The 512-nt window shown below is 58.6% G+C and overlaps 1 protein-coding gene across 1 annotated transcript in view; it reads left to right on the top strand.

The window, feature by feature from the left end:
- Positions 1 to 512, top strand: part of ARPC2 (actin related protein 2/3 complex, subunit 2, 34kDa) — a gene marked incomplete at its 5' end in the record, with an annotated part of 10,327 nt that overhangs the window by 8,707 nt on the left and 1,108 nt on the right. Inside the window, one exon of the mRNA XM_010133067.1 lies at positions 1 to 47. This exon is cut by the window's left edge and continues 4 nt beyond it. Within this exon, the coding sequence (XP_010131369.1) occupies positions 1 to 47 (47 nt within the window). The remainder of the gene's footprint in view (positions 48 to 512) is intronic.

The following is a 512-nucleotide window of genomic DNA, read 5'->3' as shown; positions in this document are numbered from 1 at the left end:
AACCGTGCCCGTCCAGATGCAGAGAAGAAAGAAATGAAAACAATCACGTGAGTAGCAAAGCAGGACCCAGCTCTGGGCTCCTCTGCTGGCCACAAGCTCGTTCTTTCTTGGCTTAGCACGCTCCGGTCTGGGGAGGACTGGGAAGCTGTAGGGGTGACCAGACCAGAGCCTGTTGTGCTGGGACCCCAGCTGAGAGAGAAAGGGCGTGTTTCACAGTGGGGTTCTTGCCTGGGTGCCTGGAGGTGAAACGCTGGATCCAGGTGTGTTGGCCTCCCAGGACTGCTGTGCTCCCCCTCCCCCCCTTGCTTACTGCCTGACATGTCAGCTGTAGGAGCTGAGGCTGTGGCACGCCCTGTGCCAGCAGGTTCTTTGCGAAAGACAGCTCATACATGGCTCTCTAAGCCCTGGTGTCTCCACTGTACCCCCTTCCTCAAGCCTGCGGTGGCATTTGTGGGGCTTTTCCCGTTGCGTTAAAGCTGGCTGATGGGCTCTGGGGGCAGCTCCAGCTCATG

Source organism: Buceros rhinoceros, unplaced genomic scaffold (genome assembly GCF_000710305.1).
Source record: "Buceros rhinoceros silvestris isolate BGI_N320 unplaced genomic scaffold, ASM71030v1 scaffold32833, whole genome shotgun sequence".
NCBI classification, from domain to species: Eukaryota; Metazoa; Chordata; class Aves; order Bucerotiformes; family Bucerotidae; genus Buceros; species Buceros rhinoceros.
The sequence above is the reverse complement of the archived record's forward strand: the minus strand, read 5'-3'. Positions and strand labels throughout refer to the sequence as shown.